This window comes from Ambystoma mexicanum, chromosome 1p (assembly GCF_040938575.1).
Source record: "Ambystoma mexicanum isolate Mex_15411 chromosome 1p, UKY_AmexF1_1, whole genome shotgun sequence".
Classification (NCBI taxonomy): domain Eukaryota; kingdom Metazoa; phylum Chordata; class Amphibia; order Caudata; family Ambystomatidae; genus Ambystoma; species Ambystoma mexicanum.
Window position 1 is genome coordinate 195,565,337 of NC_090921.1, and position 17,264 is coordinate 195,582,600.

At 42.3% G+C, this 17,264-nt stretch overlaps 1 protein-coding gene across 1 annotated transcript in view; it reads right to left on the reverse strand.

Moving 5' to 3' along the window:
* LOC138465425 (extracellular calcium-sensing receptor-like) overlaps positions 1-6,114 on the reverse strand; it is a 51,660-nt gene extending 45,546 nt beyond the window's left edge. Inside the window, exons 1-2 of the mRNA XM_069607223.1 lie at positions 5,641-6,114; positions 4,924-4,949 (exon numbers count right to left, since the gene is read on the reverse strand). Coding sequence (XP_069463324.1) covers positions 4,924-4,949; positions 5,641-6,114 — 500 coding nt within the window. The remainder of the gene's footprint in view (positions 1-4,923; positions 4,950-5,640) is intronic.
* Between the last annotated feature and the right edge of the window lie 11,150 nt (positions 6,115-17,264).

The window sequence follows — 17,264 nt, forward strand, 5'->3', positions numbered from 1 at the left end:
AGGGGCTCATGTTTTCAATCTGTGCTGTAGAGACTTGGATGTCACTGCCACTGTCAAATGGACACCTGCGACATCAGAACCTGTACTGTGCCACTGGTAGAGAAAACACTGCAGATCAGGATACTGATATAGCAGGACACAGCTATACACTATGCTTTTCGCATGGAGCTTATGAAAGGGGACTTTGATCAGCAGATTTCCCTTTCAGAGATGGAGTTACCCACATGATTTTATTAATATGAATACAAATAAAAATCTAAAAATTCATGGCGGGTCACACCCTTGGGATCCCTCTGCACTTTTCTACCTCATCCATATTGCTTTTATGGACAGTATTCCATTCTAGCACAGGATAAAGTAAGACCTTCACTGCTAGCACCGGAAAACAATATCTCTAGTTGTTGCCAACATCCAGGAAAAAGAAACTGGGAGGCAGATCTGTGTGTGCCGCAGAGAGTCATTCTGGAACAGTCTTCCATCGACTACCACTTTCACTTCACAGAAAATCTCCATTTTAGATTATCTTTAATTCTTGATAGCATGGTATCCTCATTCAATATGACCTAGTTTGTTGCCCCAACCCACGAGCCAGTCCCATATTTGACCCAAAGTTCGCAAGCTCATCACGTTGTTCTGCGTACGCCGACCCATCCACTTGTTCACTCCACTATGCACTTATTCTATTGTTATATCTATTTCATATTGTACTCTGTTATAGTAAATCTATTGTCTATGCATGTATTGCATTATGTTTCTGCACTGTTGTATTGCGCTATGCCTTGGTCGATCTATTGTCTATGAGTGTTTTGTACTGTTATATCTATGCGCTGTTGTATTATACTATGCCTGTGGTCTGCAACCAGATGTTTTGGCCTATAACTCCCTTGATCGTTCTTCATTGACTATGTTGGCCAGAGTTTATGGGAGTTTAAGTACAATACCATCAGAGCCAGAGAAGAAGAACAGGTCACAGAGATGGAATATGCATAATTACATCAAGAGGACCAAAATATTCAACAATATACATTCTCCTGAAGCTGCACAAGAGGTAATGTGCTGGACTTTATGTGAGTACCCTGCACTTGCTCGATCTCAATGTCACCTAGCCTAGTAGGATTGCTGTCTCTGTCTTCCCTCTGTTTCCCTCCCAGGCCTCGTTGCGCCTTGAAACACTTGTGTATAGGCGCATTATAAATGCAATATCATATCATATCATTATCCTAAAACAAGTATTTAGAAGCTGTACCCGGCGAGACTCAAGCAGAATGCAACACACATTCTGATTGGCTCTCGCCGGGTCCTTACCCGGCCGAAAATCATTCGATTCTCAACCGGGATTCCATCCATCCCCACTCCGAGCCTCCCCGCGGCTGAGAGGCTGCCTTCGCGCCCCCCACTTGAGACTCGGATAAGGCTTTTTTTTAAAATTCCCTTTCCTCCCTCGTCCCTCCTTCCCCCACTTGCCTTCTTGTTCCTGCATCCCCGGCGAGGGACGAGGGAAGCCTCCAGCCGTGTGGAGACTCGGAGCAGGGCCATCCCCGCTCTGCGCCTCCTCACGGTTGGAGGCTTCCCTCGTCCCTCGCCGGGGATGCAGGTGCGCTTTTTTATTTTTTTGAACTTTTTTTTTAATCTCCTCCCCTCTCCTGCCCCCCCAACCCCACTTACCTTCTTTTTTATTCTTTTCCGGGAGCGGACACGCTGGGAACACTTGTGTTCCCAGCGCATCTGCTCCCGATGGCCGCCATGGAAAGGGAAAACGGACCCCGTTTTCCCTTTCCATGGTGGCCATTTTCTTGGTCGTTTCTTTTTTTTCTGTCCCGAAACGCGGCAGCATTTTGGGACAGAAAAAAATGCTTGTAGTGCCCCGGTCACGCACATAATGCGGGCCGGGGTACTAATAGCAATATCACCCTCGTGGCGGGGGCATTACCGACTCAGGTAATGGCCCGGGGCCTTCGTTAAGGCCCTCGCTTCACTTGGGCCGATAACTATGGGCCCCGGGGCATTACCTGAGTCAGTAATGCCCCCGCCGCTCAGGTCATATTGCTTAAATATAGACTGATATTACAGACCCATGCCTTATATTTTACTTTTTTCAGCACCGACCAAATACTATAAAAGAGAGAGACACGGATTGATTCACTGCGCTCCTCCATTGAATATTAACAGTGTCCAGGACCCTAGCAACAACTGGACCCCAGCAACTACCATAATTGCACTAGAAGTAAGAATTCCTTCCTACGTTTAAAAATCATGACTTATTCAGGATGGCAGTATGACACATCCAATACCTGTTGTTCTTCACAGGTTGAAAAAATATAGTCCAGAGTTGACTTTCGAGATAATGGACCTATAACACACATGGGTTCAAACATCGCTCAACTGATAGAGAATGTATTTAACTATTTATATATTGGGCATTTGTAAGGTGCTAATACATCAAGAAAATTGTGTTTCGAAGCACCCACAGGCTAAAGGAAGGGAATGTTGGTAAGGGGCAAGCCCATCCTACCCCTACCCTCTAGGCACTTTAAGGTGAGGCTTGCCCCATTGGAAGAACTATAACAGATCAGGGGAGAGGGAGGTATCCTAAAAGTCCCCACATGATCATAATATTGCATCGAGTTTACACATATTAGACATAGTGCATGTAAGCAAGCAAACACCATTTTTATAGATACTATTAGCCATAGCAAAGCACAGGGCCTGCACGGCCACGCAGTATTTCGTGTGTTAGACACAGGCCGTGACCCTGAAGGGCAAATCTGGATAGGCCCAAGTGGTGATGAGAGAGGCCCATGCCTCCGACTTCCACAGAAACCCTTCTTTGTTCTAAGATTGTTGCCTATATGTTTGCTTTGTAAAGAATGTGCCCTGCAAGGCCACGAGAGAGAACTGGGCGCCTTGATGTACGTGTCATCACAAATAGGCCAAAGCAGGCTTCCTACCCCCACACAGCTAACCACGAGTTATAGCCTCTACAACTGCTCTAGTTCTGAGACCCCTGAATTCCATGACACCAGGTGATCCCAGACCATCGGCCATAAACCAAACAAACATAAAATATCTGAGAGTATGCTTTTCAAACCTTTATTTCATAACGACATGATTTGTAATGCGAGGTACAGGGAGGGATACATTATAGTTCAAAAGTGAGGGTGGAAGCGTTGGAAACCGACAGATGCGGTCGGGAGTGAGTAAAGTATGTGTTGGTCGGTTTAACCTTGAGTCTTTGAGCCTGCCAGATGCACTGTATAATGATAGAGTAGCACTGTTCACAAATGTAGCTAGTTGCTTCTTTGGACTTGGTTCCCTGGAGATGATGAGCCCAGCAGACCCCACGTGATGGAAGACGGATGGACTGGACTAGCCAACAATGAACTGGCATCCCCTCTGAAGCAGGCCGACCATGTATAGGGTAGCACCAAACAGCCATGTGGGTTCCCACTGTATACAATGATGTCGTCTATGATGCTGTGTCTTCTTTTATTTTTTTTTTTTTTTTTATTAATTTGTTTGGCTGATATTCAACCTTTCAAATATTTGATATAAAGCAAGCACAGTAAAACACAGGTTAAAGGTTAGTTGTTTCGACTCTAACAACATGTAACAACTTAAAATTCAATACATTTCATCTTTGACATACAAGGCAACATGAGATTGTCTAATATCTCCTTATATTTGCAACAGTTTCATCTAATGGAGGATAGTAGTTATAAATTTAACTAAAGCGATTAAAATCGCTGGGCGTTCACTATTGATTAGTAGGCCCCAAATTTCATCCTCAGAACGAGAGCAATAGAGCTGTAAGGAAGTTTTAAAATATATTTGCCGTAGTGTTTCCAATGTAGAGCAGGATACTACTAAATGTTTAAGGGTTTCAATACAGTTGTTATCTTTGCAATACCGACACCATTGGTTTTGCGTTTGGTTCTTATCACGTCTAGATAGAATTTCGTGTGTGGGTAAAAGATTAAAGCGTATTCTCATCATCTGAGCTCGTACAAAGTGTGAGGGACTCTGTTGTAAATATTTTTCCATTATACCCACTTTTTTGGGGTAAAAGGTGGTCCAAGAGAAATCAACTAAATTTACGCAAAGATCTTGGGTCACAATCCAATCATGTAGGAGCAAAGTTTTTTTCGCTTTGGTTGGATTTGCGATTAACATCTGCAAAGAGATATTAGCTTCAGTAAGCGTGTTAATTACATTTTGAAGCCAAGCTTTTGGAAATCTGTCAACAAATGTTAACAAATAGTGCGCTAGAGTGTTTAACACATTTTTTTCAGAAACACCAATTAGACATTTTCTAAAAAAGCAACACATTTTCCATAAGACATAACAATGGATCGAATTTAAGCCCAATTCAAGTCTCAACAATGCCGTTGGTGTACAATTAGGTAATCTGAATACCAATTTCCAAAACGTGCCTTCAAGCTTATCCCAGTATTTTCTAGATTGCACTTGTTGGGAATCAGCTCCGTAAGATATGATGGGAATTACTTTTTGTTTATAAAAAAGCAGCACATGTTTAATTGTGAATTTCCCATATTTATGCAAAATGATAGAGGCTTGAGAGGCTAAAGACTGAATTTTTGCTTTTAGAATAGATAGTTGTAACTGGGGGGCTATGCTTCCAGTAAAGTGTATGCCTAAGTATTTGTAGGTGTTAACTATACAGAGATTTCCATTATTTAGTCTCCATTTGCATCGTTTGAGTTTTGCCTTGACTTTATTGTTTTTTTGACAAATCAACACCTGCGTTTTTTCTGTGTTGATTATCAGATTATTCGTTTTGCAATATTTTTCAAGACATTGGATCAGATTTTGAAGGCCTCTGGGTGTTTGGGATATCAATACTAGGTCGTCAGCATAAAGTAACCATTGAATTCTTTGTGATCCTAATTTCGGCGCATCACTTACTGTTTCCTCAAAATCTGATCCGAGATCTAAAAGGAAAAGATTGAAGAGCGTTGAAGCTAAAATGCATCCTTGTTTTACCCCTCTTTCCGATTTTACACTTCTGGATAATGATCCTTCAGTGGATAACCTGATCTGAATCGTTGTGTCTGAGTGAAGTTCCTCAATAATGCGGAGTAGTGAGTATGGACAACCAAACCTTCTTAGTTTGGAAAATAACAAATTTCTGTCAACGGAGTCAAAGGCACCGCGAAAGTCGACAAATGCCATAAAGAGATTTTGGTTGCAATTGATGTATTTAGTTTTTAGTAGATTAAGAACAAACATGTTTGGCGTCGTGCCAAGACCTGAGACGAAACCAGTTTGGAAAGGATCACGCATATTAGCTAGATTCATCCAAATGTTCAGTTCTTTAAGGACAATCCTGGTATAAATTTTACCAGGTGCATCGAGCAACGCAATGGGTCTGTAACTTTCAGGTCTTTCACGATTACCCTTTTTGTACAATGGGACTATGATAGAATGTTTCCATGATTTGGGTAGAGTTTGGGAATAATTGATTTGTTGAAACAAGGAGAATAAAATGTTGGACCACAATTCTGGGTTTAGTTTAAAGATGTAATTAGACAGCCCATCTGGTCCTGGAGCTCTTGAGGGACTTATAGTTTGAATGTAATACAAAATGTCCGTTCTGTCTATTTTAAGAAAGAAAGGACTAACCTTAGTTTGGGGGGATACTGGAATAACATGAAAGGGCAACGAGAGGATTCTTTGAAAGTATTCAATCCATGTGGATTCCGAGACCTGTTGAATTTGTTTACAGACTTGTGAGGTTGAGGACGACTCGTTTATGGCTTTCCATGTACGTGCGGTGTTTTTGTCTTTTGTCAGTTCTAACATATGTTCTCCATCTGTTTGTAGCATCTGGGCTTTATGGTGTCGCATCCAGTTTTTAAAGTTTGTTTTTAACTGTTTAAGTTTTTGGAAGCGGTCGCATATTGGCAATAACATGGTTTCACGCTTTGCTTTCCTGAAAGATGCTTTCTTCTCTTTGATTTCCCAGTCAAACACATGGGAGTGTGTCTTGTAGGGTCTCGGTCTGGTATGAGCTTGGGTCATGTTTTGTAGGATATCATAATAAACTGAACTTTGTACGATGCCACCATGAGATCTGTCAAAAGCAGAGTCCAGCATCATACCAAATTGAGTAATAGTGTCTGGAGTCCAACGCACTCTGTTAATGCCGTTGTTTATCGCAATAGAATGCTTCCATTTTGTTTCATTGATTGCTAATTGTCAATGAGGCATGGTCCATTGAAGGCATAGCAAATTATGATCGCTATTTTGGGATTGATCAATTTTGAAAACAGGAGAAAGCAGGAAAAATGAATCCGAGACATAAATGTAGTCGATGATTCCACTACTCTCTCTCTGTGACCATGTATTTTGTGGAGGATCATCATGGGGTCCTAATCCATTCATCATTTGAAAGCCTCTTGACTTCATAAGGTGGTCCCATGAAATTCTACGATTTTGTTCAGAAGCTCTCAATTTTGTGATGCAGTGAAGATTTAGATCACCTGCTACAATTGTGTGGAATATTTTAGGTACAGCTGTTAGATAATTCAGTAAAGCTGATACAGCAGAGATAAATTCAGAGTCATCAATTTTAAGAGGGTTCCAATACAGGTTAACTAGAGCATACAGAACGGAATTGATAGATACAACCGTTAGTTGCGAGAAATGGTTTAAAGAATATTTGTGTAAGATGGATATATTTGCACTGCTTTTAATAGCAGTCACAAGGCCACACATAGGACGGCCTCTTAGATTTTTCAAAGCTAACGTATTGTGAAGCTCGTGATTATCCCATAGGATTTGTTTCGCAATCCAAGTTTCCTGTAGCATTACGACATCATACTCCCAAAGTGATTTATTGTTATGTCCCAAGAGATGACCAAAACCACGTGTGTTCCACGAGACAAGGGATACAACAACATTCACGTTCTCTTGCTCTAGTTAACTTTCATTAGCTTTGCAATGGCAATTACATTTCCCGCTTATGACATGGTTTGAGTCATGATTGTCAACATCGCTGCGCCAAGTAACATTCTTTTTTACACTTTCTTTAGCATGATGGCTAACCTCAGGCTCACTTTGCGCTTCACATATTACCAGAAAACCCATGGAAAAAAGGACATCCCTCGCCTGCCAAACCAAATTTTTGATTACTCTTGAGCGGAACCATAGTCTGACTATGCTCTGTTGTTTGGGCATTATAAACTCAACTTGTTCGATGTCAGAACTAATGACATCATTCAAAGAGTCTATATCAAAGAATATTTCAAGAATGGATTGGCGGTTTAGTGTATATTGAGTATAAGGGTTGGGGCGACAGCTCAACACCAATGATCCTAAATCAGGGTGATATGGTTTTAGTTGTGATTTTTCTTGAGCAGTAGACCTATTATGATTCAATAATATCGAAGGTCTAATGCAAGTTTCGCCGTTGTTTTTTGTTGGCAATAGAGCTTTGACCAATTGAGCTATTTCTGATTCATGTTTGTCCTTACAAAGGGAGGAGGAAAGCTTGTCATCTGTACGGGCACCAGCACGAGGAGATTGAATGTTGGTGACATCAGAATATGTTGATTTGCCAGCAGCCTCTATGTTTGATCGATCACTCGAGACTTGTAGCTCACTCGATGAAGCGGGTAGAGCAGGTGAGTTTAAAGATAAGGGGGTTATAAGATTTCTTTGGGCTGGGCATTGGGCCATATAAGCATCCACAGCTTTCCTGATCTCGTCACGCCGGGTTGCCGCATTACTCATTGAGCTATTAGCTAGATTGCTCGGCTGATCAGATGTCGATGCATATGAGCTTGCATGGGAATCTACTGCTTTAATCAGATCATCCAGCGGCTCGTAAGGAGTTGCTTTTTGATTAAGCAGAGAGGAAATAGACGACTGTTGTTTACGGGTTTGTGCTAATAACTGGTATTTTTTTACTACAGCAGAGGAAGCAACTTGAGTATTTTTATTCGGCATTGTAAGACGTTTGATAAACTGTTTGGATGCAGCTGTCATAGGCTGGATGGAACCTGTCATATTTTTAGGTTTTTTAATCGCTCTATTGGGCACTTTTTTAGCGCCCGATTGCTTTGTCTTTGGTTCCTTCTTTGAAAAGATAGCATATACATTAATGTCTTTTGTACTTGAAGGATTTTTGTTCTTTTGTTTAGCTATTGGAACCGATGCAACTATGGCATTAGTTGCTTGATCACCAATGATGTTGGGAAAACAAGGGAGGACAGGGGTCCATGTACTCGTGTCAGGGCGAGTATTAACATCCACTTCAAAGACAGATGGGGCAGCTGAGTCTGCTGTCGTTGGATGTTGAGTTACTTTTAAATCAGATGTTGTTATATTGTTACGCGTTGTACTTGCCACATCATGTTTGGATTGCCACGATATGACTAGGTTGAGTAAATCAGTTTGAACCTTAATCTTGTCATTTAGGGTATCAAATAATTTAAGTAAGATGTTCATAGTTGTTTGCATAGCTTCAAATGATATGATAACAGCCCTAGAAACGCCCTCTTGGCCTGGATGACTGTGTGATTCAGTTTGTCTACGAGGAGTGGGATTAATGAATGAAGAACTGGACACACATTGATTCTGATAAGTGATAGCAGAAATGTTAGGGGAAAAGGATAATTTTTCTTCCAGCACATGATTAGAGGTGTCACTTTTTGGGTTTGCTAAATCAATTGACATAGTCACCTCATTGCGAGGAGGGGAAGGATAGCTACCCAAATCAGCGTTATTTTGAGCATTTGAAACCTCTCTTAGCACAGTGCTGTCTGAGAGAGAGATGTCGCAGCCTGATATTTCTATAATTGCATCCTCATCAAGACTCACGATGACTTTATCTTTGGGCAAGCCACATTTAGTGTTGACACTTGATGGAAAAGTTTTGGTAGCAATGCCAGCGTTGGAATGAGCAACAGGAAAGCAGAAGGATCGGATGTCTGATGTATTGTTACCAGAAACTTTTTTGCTAGTACACCTTCTGTTCTCAGGTACTAGTCTAGGAGTAGAGCATGCAATTGCAGTGCTAGGGGCGCTCTTGATGTTAATAGGGGTGTCAACCATTTTGGTTTTATCAGTCTCACATTCAAGTCTCCAAACATTGGGAAGCACTGGCATTCCAGAGCTAAGAGTGTAAAGATGTCTCATATTGAAAGTTGGAGGTTGGAGGCAACCACGGAAACAAAGTTAATTTTGCTGGGTGTTTTAAACTTAACCACTAGAAAATCGAACTTACTTATTATGAAACTCAAGGGAAGTGCCAAGTAACGATGTGTCAGCGCTTAAGCGCGCCGCGCACCGCGAACAGCAAACAGTACTTTCGAGTACTTCCGCGGTGCGCGCGCGAGTGCGCGGGAGCAGCAGTATTTATGCCACCCACCACAGAAGGAGGGGGGCGGGCGTAGGTCCGGCTCACAACCTGAAGACACAAAGAAAGGACACTATGTAAGAGGGAGGTGTAATAGAGAAACACTAGGCAAGAGAAGAGAGGGGAGGAGGCTCCGTGTCTTTCAATGTCTTTCCAAGTCTTTGGTTTGTTTGAAGAAAGGTAGAGTTAGTTAGGCTTACTTTTCTTAAAGCAGTAGACACAAACAAGTGTTACTGCAAAATAGTTCCTCCAGCAGCCGAGGACGATCAATTCCCAAGGCAGCGCCGTCGGCCAAGCGAGAGAAGCACCAGCAGGGACTCGAGCAACAGGCAGAGAGCCGAGACAGCAAACAGTACTTTCGAGTACTTCCGCGGTGCGCGCGCGAGTGCGCGGGAGCAGCAGTATTTATGCCACCCACCACAGAAGGAGGGGGGCGGGCGTAGGTCCGGCTCACAACTTTTCTTAAAGCAGTAGACACAAACAAGTGTTACTGCAAAATAGTTCCTCCAGCAGCCGAGGACGATCAATTCCCAAGGCAGCGCCGTCGGCCAAGCGAGAGAAGCACCAGCAGGGACTCGAGCAACAGGCAGAGAGCCGAGACAGCAAACAGTACTTTCGAGTACTTCCGCGGTGTCTTCTTTTAAGCTTCTGCTTGTACACCTTTGGCAGAAATGTCCTTGGCAGCATAGCTCTTTGCTGATGCATCTATTTTTTGTATATTTTTTGTATAAATAAACACTTCTTGTAAGAGTTTCTTCAGCGTTTTTCGCTAGCGGGTTGTTTTTTCTGGTGTGAGTGTTTAGGGGCGTGCCTTCAGGAACAAGGGCAATAACAAGACAATGGAAAATCCAAAATACATGCAAGTGCAAGGAGAGAGAAGGGACAGGGAAAGGGGGTAAGGGCTAGAGGGTCCACAGAGGTATTAGGAGGATAGTTGCAAGGCAACAAGTAAGTGCTAGAAGTGAGTTGCAAAGGCAACAAGTAAGTGCCAAGTAGTGACCACAAAATGGAGGAGGGGTTAGCAGCCCAGCAGCTCATAAATAAGTGTCTAACTGTTGGGAAACAAGTCAAGTGGTGCCAAAGGCAAGTGCCAAGGCGAACAGCAGATGCTGTGGGTGGCTGGACAGAAAGCCAAGACCCAGAAGGACACAGAAGGACCCAGGCCACCAATCAACAGCTACTGTGTGGTTTAGCATGAGAGGCAGAGAGGTAAGGAGGAGGAAAAGAGGAAACTCTTCAGGTGTTTGTGGAATTTGAGGAGATCTGGCTCAAGACAGAGAGAATGGGGAGGCTGTTCCAGAGGAGGGAGCCAGCTGAGAAGAGGGAACGTCCGCTCAATCTCTGCTTCGAGAAACTCTTGACAAGCAGAGAGCAAAATGACACAACACTTTCACTTTTCATGTTTAAGTCCTCACACTGACGAAGACGCATGAAGGTTTCACAACTAGCTACAGATTATTTTCCCACTACTTGCCAGCTCCCCTGATGGTTGAAACACGTGTTGGTGAAAAATGTGGTTGAAAACTGCAACCAGTTTCGTTAAAATTGTAGTTAATGTTCAGGTGAAAACTGCAGTGAAATCTGACATCAGTGATTGAGGAAAACTGCAATTCATGTTTGGAAAATAACTGATGAATAACGTTTTCATTTGTGTTTGGTGGAAATCCAGCTGAAACCTGGCCTAAAAACTACAATTAGTGTTTGGGTAAAATTGCAATTAAAGTTTAAGTGAAAAGTGTGGTCAAAATTGCAATCAGTGTTTTGATGAAAATTGCAAGTAATATTTCGAGAAATCGTTAATAATGTTTCTCCTTGATAGATTTAATGACTGTTTATGAGCCTATAATTGTGGGAAATAACATGAACATTGTTTGAAACAAGATGCCCTATAACCACATTTACTGTGTGCCTGTTGATGTTTGATGTTTATTTATTTATTTATTGTTTGCTTGTTAGGCGCTTATACAATAAGACAATACTGTTTCAAAGCGCCCAATGTTCAGTGTCGGCTGTAACTAAATTACATTATTGATAATCAAATTGATTTCTGACGGAGTGACTGAATTGTCACTTAAACGGTGGTTGAACCTTCTATTTTTTCCAGGGTGGGAGGGAGAAGAAGGAATTCTGCACAGGGCCATTTTCATTCCCACACATGCATAGACGTTTCTACCCATGAATGGGATGGTTCCTTGAATTAAGTATGAACTCACATTAATACACACACCCGCTAGATTGCCATCGTTGCCTAAACATGTCAAGGCATTCGTGTGAATTGTCCAACATTGAATGACCACCTTGCTAGTAACATTTTGATGTATGGTTTTCAACCCTTTCTGGCATGCAGACTGTTAACAGCACTGGGAAGACTTGCAAAGTGGAAGCATGGCAGCCTCACTGAGGGAGATCCATGGAACGGAAGGACACTTCCACAGGAAGATAAGGAAAGGAACGTTGGTTTACAGCATCACAAGGAAGAAAGATACTATCACTGGAGAAAGGGAGAGGCTAGTGTAGAGAGAGTATATGGGCAGTTGCAGAGTTCAAAAATATTTGTTGAACTGTTGGGGGAAGACCAGTGATGTTCTCAACCCATTCAGTCTCTTGGGAAAAACACACTCCCAGACCTCAGAGACAGAATGCACAATTTTTCACCATGGACTTTTCAAAGCTTCACTCACACAGACATATACTTCCCCAAATCCTCAATTAATTCTTACAGAACAGGTCGCAAATGGGCATGATTCAGAACAATTGGCACCTGAGCAAATTAGGGGATGGCCATGAGAATCGCTGATTTACCCATGCATTCCTCAAAGCCTAAAACCCGTAGTAATATGATGCGTTTCTAGAAAGCTCTTGAACCAGGCTCCAGATAGTATTTTGAGTTTGGGAGTAGTTTACTTCCTGTCTCTGAAAATTGGGAGTACAATATTTGTTCAGGCGAAAACTTGTCAATCACGCCTAACGTGTCTCCCATTGCTCTGAGTTCCCCCATTGCTCTATATCTTGTCTAACATTTGTAGGTACATGAATCCACTCGCAGTTATATTAGCCTTCATATACCTATTATACCCCAATTTCAGATTGTGAGACCGACGTTAAATTGCAGAGGCCCTAATTCATAGAATAGAAAACCAACTTCATTCTTGTCTGAAGCCGGATCTCTTGTATTCCATTCATAGAGTTAACTTTCATTGAATTTTCACAGAAGAAACACTATGAAAACCTATTAAAAAACACTCAACTTCTGCCTTCCCAAACCATGCGTCCGGCAGTCCATAACATCCTAGTCTTTGCCTGCGTTAAGAATGGTGGCACCTGACTGAAAGATCCATCCTTACCACCTGTGCAATTTTCAGAGCCACTTAACATGCATTCTAGTACTGCAAGGCCCCACGGAGCAGCTAATATTGGCCAAAAAGGCCCCCACGCCAAAAAAACTGCCTCCATTGTAGAAAGGATCACTTGCCCTCTGAAAGAACCGCCTGTTCACCCTCTTCGAATTCAGAAAGTTCCTGTAAAAGGTCTCTTCGATCACCATGTAACACTAGAACCTCTCAAATGAGCTGATCCTCACCTTCTACCTGCACCTATCAACATCAATGTGCCCATAACCTCACTGTTTACTTCATCATGTAACTGTAACTAAAGCTTACCTTAGTTAAATGCTGATGTTGATAGACAGGGGATAGGAAAGATAAATAACACAGAATGATATCCAATATCCATATATTGCTATTCATTTTGGCAGCAATTGATGAGTTTTATCCACCAATGATTTAGGATGAAGGATTTTGTTTTTGTGTTATTCATCCGACAACCTTGATGATACAGGACAGGTGAATTAGTACATATACACACACACACATTCATTTCTCACTAGATATCTCCTACAAGTATAATCTTTTTGGATACATTGATTTGTGTTGCTCAGCGAAGGTTGTGGGGCATGTGTTATACATTACTTTTCTTAGTTTGGCTGCACACAAGAATTCATGCTTGCACCTGACATTGATGAGCATCAGCCTACCAAGCATTGTGGTACTGACAAATGGCATATTTCTACTGCTGCAAACCTGCCTTCATCGTTGCACTTAACCTACCTGCTGATCTGGGGAAATACATTCTCATTGATGGCGCTGAGGACATATTGACAAAATGGACCTCAATTCTGACCTGCTGAACAGGTCGTTTTCTTAATTTGATAGTTGAAGGTGTTCTTCAGCAAACCCCAACCAATGCATATCCAGGATTGTCTTACAAGTGGGGACAACACTAATGTAGTTGTTCCCACCAATGTGACATTAACATCGGTTAATGCTCACACAGCTCAGCATTTACAGAGTTTGTTGGGCATTGCCCGCTCACACCCTGTCATGTCTAAGTGCCCTCAGTTTTAACCTTCTGAACATTGTGCTATCTCATGCAAAGGAATGAAGAAGACATGGGCCCCCCGGCAATGGCTTGATGACCTGTCTGCTATTTCAAAGTGTGCCTTCCAGTCAACCCCAGTGTAGACTTGCTGATCTACTAGGTATCTCAGTCATGGGGTTTGATGTAGCTGCCAACACACTTTAGTAATATTGTGATGAATGGCTTGACATTTTGGCGGTGGACATGGTGTGCCTGATAATAAAGTTGAATAAAGGGCCGCTTCACTGCTTGCTATTTCAGTGGTGGGGAAGGACATGTGTTGAGTGAAGCACCTGAGTCCGAACTTGAGTGCTAATCGGATAGACAGCATATACAATCAGTGACAGGGCATTGCTGGCTCCTTCTAGCACAGCACTGTGCATATGTGCTGCACTGCTTTGTATCTTAGTGTGGCTTGCAAAGCCCTTCTTCCGGCAAACCATAGTGAACCTGATTAAATGCTTTCAATATCATTGCTGGGTCTCAGAATATTCAAAGAAACTCTGACTTTCCGTATATGGCCACACATTGGGAGGGATGTTGGTCAGCAACTGCAACATTTCAGAGAAATTAATCAAACCACTGTCGGTCAATCACCACCTCCACAGCAAGGTGGAACCGAGGCACGGGTGCTACAAGATCTCTCGGTTGCCTGATACCGTAACTCATAATAGAGTCCACTTGAGACTTTCTGAGGCAGGTTGCCAGGCAAGGCTCGGAAGGGGATGCTTGCTCGCAAACCAAGAGCAGACGGTTATAATATTTCCTTAAATTCTGAAACCTGCCTGTTAGAGTGTGGGGTCTCCACCGCTCTATTTAATATATGCCTTATCCATCTGCTAACGTGTATTAAATAATTTTTGCTGATGACACACTATTTAAAATAAGTATAAGCAAGGCTAACCACACAACTTCTTTGTCAATTGGCCTTGCAAGCTTGGATGCAAGATAAAGCTTAAAGATGAACCCTACCACAACAGAGAAAATAGAATTGGTAACCTGCCCCCAATCACAATTATGACGAGGAATTGGGGGGGGGAGTGGTCTATCTGGATTTAAAGTTCACCATTTCTCCCCGCCGTTAGAAGGATTGTATTGTTAAGAAGAGCTGTTACATCTGAGACTTCTAAAGAGAAGGTGTCCCTTTTTAGATGTTCCAAGCACAAAGACTGATTGAAGCATTCATCCGTGCTCTGGAAATAGCATTTGTTTGGGACTGCTAAAATATCACCTACACTGACTGCAGAAACAACTACTTGCACTGGTTGCATAGGTTTGGCCATGTAATTGTAATTGGTTAGTTATAACGCACTTAATACCCAGAGGTTTCAAAGCGCGGACCACGGCATCGAACCTGTGGTACTCCATGTCATCTTGCTTCCAAGACGAGCGCCTTGCCCCTGAGCTATCTTCCCGAGACATCATGCCCACACTCAGCCAGCTATGCTAGCCAGCAGATGAATGCTGTGCCAGGTCTAAATACTAGTGTATCCTGCACAGAGGACTAAGGAGAATTGTACCTTGTCTCCTCATGCATAATATGTCCCTTCTCAGTCACTGAGGTCCTCTGCCTTAGCGTCTTTATCGATTCCGAAAACCAGACTAATACAGACTGGAAACCCTTTATTGAATTTCCTTCCACCACAACTCATATCCACACATTAACCCATCCAATTCAGAAGTACTCTGAAGACCTACATTTTTTCCACTGAAATCTCTAAAAAATGCCAAATATATAAAAACAATATCAACCTTTGTGATTACCACTGAAAGGAATTGCTATAGTGAGATTGTTCAGCCAATTGCTCTACAGTGCTGACCTGCACCCTTACACGTTCTAGCCATATGGATTGCGAGTTCCTGAGCACACATGGCAGTACATTATGATCAGTGCCAACATACATTGTTTACATTACTCCACTAATTCACCAGTAAATTCCCCTGATATATCAAAGCTCCTTGTTATACACCTTCAGACATAGTTTGATGACAGTAGCTAATATATGCTTACGTCTGGCATATGGCCGGCACAGGCTCTTCGCGGAATGTGATGTCCTGCTGCACGCTGTCATCATGTACTGGGAAGATTCCACCAATCAGAAGATCTCCATCTCTGGAATATCCACTAGCCTTGATATCATGGAGGTGGCATTGAGGGATCATGCTCTGGGCAACAGGCACTGGCATCAAACAGCAACACAGCAGGGAAGCAATGGCTCTCTGGCAGTTAAGAAGTTTGCTTATTGCTTTTAATGACATGCTTCTGATGGCTCTGGATCTTGTCTATTGACTCATCTATTTATTTATTTATTTATTTATTGTTTTTGTATAGCGCGCAAAACCCTGAGGTACCAAGGTGCTTTTCTTAGTGGTTACAGTGAATGTCTTGGCTATACACAGAGGTCCCTTCATATGTCATGTATGGTGAATGAGACAGCAGGTAATTGTTTGAGTTCACCAATCCGATTTCCTCTTATTTAATGTTTCTTTGTCGAAGGTCCCTCAATAATATTATTTGATACCACGATTGGGATATTCATCTTAGGCTAAAACAAATTATATACCAATGCACTTTCTATCATCTATAAATATTTGACATTATTTGGTAGCTGTCTTTCACAGTTTTCTGCCTTGATTTTAGGACTATAAATCTATCTATTATTTTGGTTTCCAGATAGTGGTCTTTATTAGGAAAGATTCTGTTGGTCTCTGAAGTGAAAACAATGTGTGTACATTTTCCTGGTGTCCTGTAGCTATGTGACTTCAAAGAAGAAACTGTGTCGCCTGGGGTTCTGGTTGGAACATAGTCATGTGACATTGGGACTTTTGTGAGGCAGGAGTGTCCTGTAGCGCTAAATACACTTTTTGGTGGACGACTGCATGGGCCTGTTTGTGCTAAGGAATGGATGCCGACAATATCATTTAAATATGTTTTCAATCCAGAATTAAAATGGCTGCATTTGTTACCAGTGTTGCTGGCAAATGGAAACTCCAAACCCCTCCTTTGTTTCCGAAATCTGGTAAATTCTGATGTCACCTCGTTCTGAAAATCCTTGAGCATTCACAACCCTGTGGCTGCTTTTACTCTCAGCCGGCTTCAAATGCCTGTGCAGGTATCCCAGCCACTTATGTAAGGTGTTGGAATCCCCAGGTGAGGCAAAGACACGAGCGCAGAGATGTGCAGTAATTGATGTCTGTCGAACGGCGATCCCAGGTGGAGGAACATATGTTCAATGCACAGAACACTCATCTGCCCCAGAAGACTAGGAAAATGCAGGGGCCCCAGCAACCCCTCCCACGCTGAATGTAAGGAGCTCAACAAGACAGGGGAGCAAACACTGTTGGAATGCTGTGCGGAACTGACGTAGGAACACATGTATCATTTGCTAAATTCACATATAGTGTGACCCTGAAAAACCTCTCATAGTCTCATAAATATAATGAAAACACCAATATAAAACAAAACCAC